Source organism: Papilio polytes, unplaced genomic scaffold (genome assembly GCF_000836215.1).
Source record: "Papilio polytes unplaced genomic scaffold, Ppol_1.0 DF823923.1, whole genome shotgun sequence".
Taxonomy (NCBI): Eukaryota; Metazoa; Arthropoda; class Insecta; order Lepidoptera; family Papilionidae; genus Papilio; species Papilio polytes.
In genome coordinates this window covers 1,073,535-1,078,114 of record NW_013525281.1, presented here as the reverse complement: position 1 = coordinate 1,078,114, position 4,580 = coordinate 1,073,535, and the positions used below count along the sequence as shown (strand labels likewise).

General features: G+C 33.9%; 1 protein-coding gene across 1 annotated transcript; it reads right to left on the bottom strand.

The window, feature by feature from the left end:
- On the bottom strand, positions 1–3,213 carry LOC106102285 (endocuticle structural glycoprotein SgAbd-3-like). Its single transcript, XM_013281712.1, has 4 exons — positions 3,181–3,213; positions 2,273–2,588; positions 613–819; positions 1–159 (listed from the first exon to the last, which is right to left on the bottom strand). Exons 1-4 carry the CDS (start codon positions 3,187–3,189, stop codon positions 110–112), a joined length of 582 nt encoding a protein of 193 aa, XP_013137166.1. The 5' UTR covers positions 3,190–3,213; the 3' UTR covers positions 1–109.
- Positions 3,214–4,580: the final 1,367 nt, after the last annotated feature.

The following is a 4,580-nucleotide window of genomic DNA, read 5'->3' as shown; positions in this document are numbered from 1 at the left end:
ACTAGTTAGTTTCGTGTGGATCTAAACGACTTATTTATAAGTTTTAAAAAAAATTAAACTTTGTAAGTCGATTTTAGATCTTCACTTTGCTGTAAAACTATTTGTTTATTTAGTAGCCAGCGTCTGCGTCATAACTGCTTTTCTTCTTGTCGTATTGACCTGTGGTAATAAAATAAAATTATCAAGCCAAGATAAAAGTATTGAAAAGCAATATCACAGTTGTCATCTGGTAACATTGATAGGTTTATGTACAGTCGGGTAGTTTCGAGGTATTGCACTTTTAAAACAGTCGCTTAAACGTTTTCAGCGCGACGACGCGGAACAACAACCAATAAGCTTTTAAATAAGTCTTCATAAAGTCGGCCAGTGGTACACGTATCTTCTTAATATTTTCCCGTCGTTTGCGCAAATCAATGCTACCTAATAAGTACGGTAAGAAGAGACGAAATTTCACTCGTTGCAAAAGCAAAGCAATTCTGTATGTGGACCACATCGCATTTACGCGACTGTACTTATATTTCATTGTAGATCGTAGAAAAATCACAGTAGATTCGTCTAAGGTACATTTAGTAGATTATTTTTATGTATTTCTTGATGAATTAAAAACCTTACCTCCACTTCCAGCAGTTAATTCCAAGCTTTTCAATATGGCCTCAGGAATCGGAGGTGGTGTGGGTAGGTGGTCACCGGTCGCGTGGTAACCATTCTCATCAGCGGTGTACGTGATGGAATACGTCTGTCCGTCTACACCCACGTAGGAGTACGAACCTTCCACTTGTAGGGAACCTTCTTCAGGTTGAGCTCCGGGAAGCACTCGACCTGTGGATATTAAAATGTGTTTACAGCAACTTTTAATCTATGTTTATTTTTAATCTATGTTGGGAATTTAACCTATAAAAAAATGAAGTGCCAGTAGCTGGTATGACAGCAACTATCGTATTTTAGCCTTAATTTACTGTTTTTTTGGCATTCAAATGTATCAGCTACTTGCTTCTGTATCTAGTCTTGATTAGTATTGATTACAATGTAGAGAATTTAGCGATGACAGAAATAATAGCGAAATCCAATTCGATTACGTACGGCTGTAGTAGTAATAAACATTTATTTACTCTCACTAATTGTTATGGTCATTATTAATTTGAGAAAATAGTGTTTTTTTTTATTTCATTAGTTATAACAATCAATCTATCGATTCCAACTTCTATAAGAGTAATAATCGATAAGATTCATGACTGATTTTACACAACCCGTCTCTACTAAATTTAAAATGAATTGTCAAACTAATCTAAATTATTTAGACACACTATAATTAGTAACTTTATTCATTTCAAAGTTTAAATATTCGATGTCTTTGGAATCGTTCGATATTGAAAGAGCATTATAGTCACGAGATCAGATACGACCGCATAACGCCTTCTATATTACCGCCGTGACTTGAGCCGACCTTTCCTTTCATTTCTAATGTTCAAGCTGCAAATTGAGTCTAATTTACAAGGATTCCGAAACTTACTGCCACAGTTGGAATTGTTAATTATTTACTAAGTGATACCCTTAATAAGCACTAAGGAAATACATATGTATTCATTAGTCCGCTGTGAATATCTTTTAGTATTTGATAGCTTAACAAGTAGTGCAAATTTAGTAATATATGAAAAAACATTATTAAAATATCTCTTAGGTAGTACTTCGAAAGTACAACCTTGAATGCCACACTCAGAATCGTTAATTAATCACTAAAGGACGTTTCTAACATCAAGTTAGTTGATAAGATCGTTATCTCATACTTTAACGTCTTGAATATTTTAAATTATGTTGAACGAGCTGTTACCCGCGACTTCGTCCGCCAGGTATTCGAAAATATACTAACTATATAAATTACAAAAAGCTACGTATCCCTCGGGAACCGGACATTTCTCGGGGATGAAGCTTATCCCATGTGTACTCCAGAATTTGTTTTATATCTGTGCCAAATTTCAATAAGATATGTTGAACCGTTGCAGAATGATCGAGTAAACATTAAAAAACTAAATTAATGAATCCCACCGGAACCGTAACTATTCCCGGGATAAAAAGTAGCCTATGTGTTCTTCCAGACTATGCTCTAAGCCTGTGCCAAATTTCATGGAGATCCGTTCAGCCGTTTAGGCTACAAACGCTAATAAACATCCATCCATCCATCCATCCATCCATTCATCCATCCATCCATCCATCCATCTATCCATCCATCTAAACTTTCGCATTTATAATATTAGTAAGATTAAAAAGCACTTACCACTTTCCTCAACTTTTGTACCGTCACTTGTTTCGTATGCGTAATGATAACCATTCTCGTTCATGTCATTCTCGAACTTCAATATTTGTGCTTGATGACTCGATTCTGAAGGAATCGGGTTCTGAGTTGGAGTGACATACGTTCGAGTTGGCAGCGCATCTTGAGTAGGTGTGAGATACGTTCGAGATGGCGCACCCTGAGTAGGGGTTAAGTACGTCCGAGATGGGACATTGCTCGCTGGACCAATGTTCGACGGCAGATAGGTTTTGTCTAACCGAGCTGCGTTGGATATAGCAGCTACGGTTAATATAATAAACTGAAACAAAAAAGCATGGTTTTCTATACCTCTTATAAACATCAACTGATTACTATGAGTTGAATTTATTTTCCGTTGTAAAACAATAATGTCCTCTCTTTCATTCTCTTTGAAAATAAAAGAGATGCAAAATGTCAGGAATTGTCACGGTTAGGTGAAGAGCAATCTATTTAAACCCTTTTTGAAAATCTTAAATCAAAATATTTCTATAAAATTTTATGCCGAATACCAAATTTTGTTTGTCTGCGGTATTTTAAATGTTCAAACCATTTAAAAAATATACCAAAGTAAGTATCACAATAATGTCGAATAATTATTTCTGCATCAAAAGAAGTAGTAGAAAATTTACAATTTTAAAATACTATTACTTCAAGCAATTAATAGTGAACATCCTGTACTCTGACCCACTTTCAAAGATCCGTAACTTATCACACACAAACTTGAATATAACTAGAAATTATTTTTAATCACTTCTCCCTTTTCATCCTTGTTTTGCAAAATTAAATTAATATTTAAAACACTTATTTCAAGATCACATAATTAAACAGACTTTTTAATTACTTTTAATTAATTAAAATAAATAATTACTAACATATTTCATTGTTGATTCACAGAGATGCGTCTTCTCAGGATGATGTTAGAGAAATGTGATTATTCGGTGAATCTGCACACGTTATATACGAGTACTAGACCTCCATTTCGATATTTGAATATAGGATTTGGTCTCGAATGTCCCTTAACCGTCGACGCCTTTATAACAGTATATATAAAGTTCAAATTGGTATGTAATTTAAAACAAACAATAATTATAAAATATTTTAGACTAGCTTCCGCACGCGACTCCGTTCGCGTGGAATTAAAGAAAACAAAAGCGAGTAGTCTACGTGTTCTTCCAGACTATCCTCTACATCTATACCAATTTTCATCGAGATACGTTCAGCTGTTTAAGCTACAAACTCCAAGAAACATCCATCCATCTAAACTTTCGCATTTATAATATTAGTTAGATTGTTCAACTCGTGGTACAAGTGTATTTTCATTAAATCATAATTTATGACATACTAGCTTGCCTGCGACTCCGTCCGTGTGGAATTAAAACAAAAGTAAGTAGCTCATGTGTCCTTCCAGACTATGCTCTACATCTATCCAAAATATTATCAAGAATCGTTCAGCCCACAAATTCTAAGAAACATCCATCCATCTAAACTTTCGCATTTATAATATTAGTATGATTATATTGATGTTTGTTGAATTTTGACATGACAAATAAAAACATACTGTATAATCCCAGAAAATATAGTTAGACATTACGTATTTTAATTCTTTGATGGCTGCTGATTTTTATAGACATTAATGTGGTTTCGTTCCACTATAAATATATATCACCAGCTGACGGTCTATATCGTATTTCGAATATCTACGCATAGTAATCTTACTTCTTACTAATATTATAAATGCGAAAGTTAAGATGGATGGATGGATAAATAGTTGTTTGTTAGAGTTTGTAGCCTAAACGGCTGAACAGATTTAGATGAAATTTGGCACAGACGTAGAGAATATCCTGGAAGAACGCATAGTACTCACTTTTGTTTTTTTTTAAATTCCACGCGGACGGAGTCGCGGGCGAAAGCTAGCTAGCTAATTTTAAGTTAAAATCTGCTTGAACATTTGTCTAATATTTTTATGGTAAAGTAACTTATGCGTTATTTTAGACATCCTTTTTTCTATATTTATATGCAAAATTTCATCGAAATCAGTTCAGTTGCTTCGGCGGTAAAACACAAACATTCATCCATCTAAATAGCATTTACTATAGTAGTAAGATTTCAAATCAACAGAACGCATCTAACCGCATTTTTTCAATGCAATAATATTGTCTTTGTTTTGGTTGACATTGCATAGGAGGATATCCTTGTTTCACTAAAAATGCGCATTTTAAAAGAACTATAAATACCTAAATATTGCGTTTCAATGTAAAATACTTCCTAATGT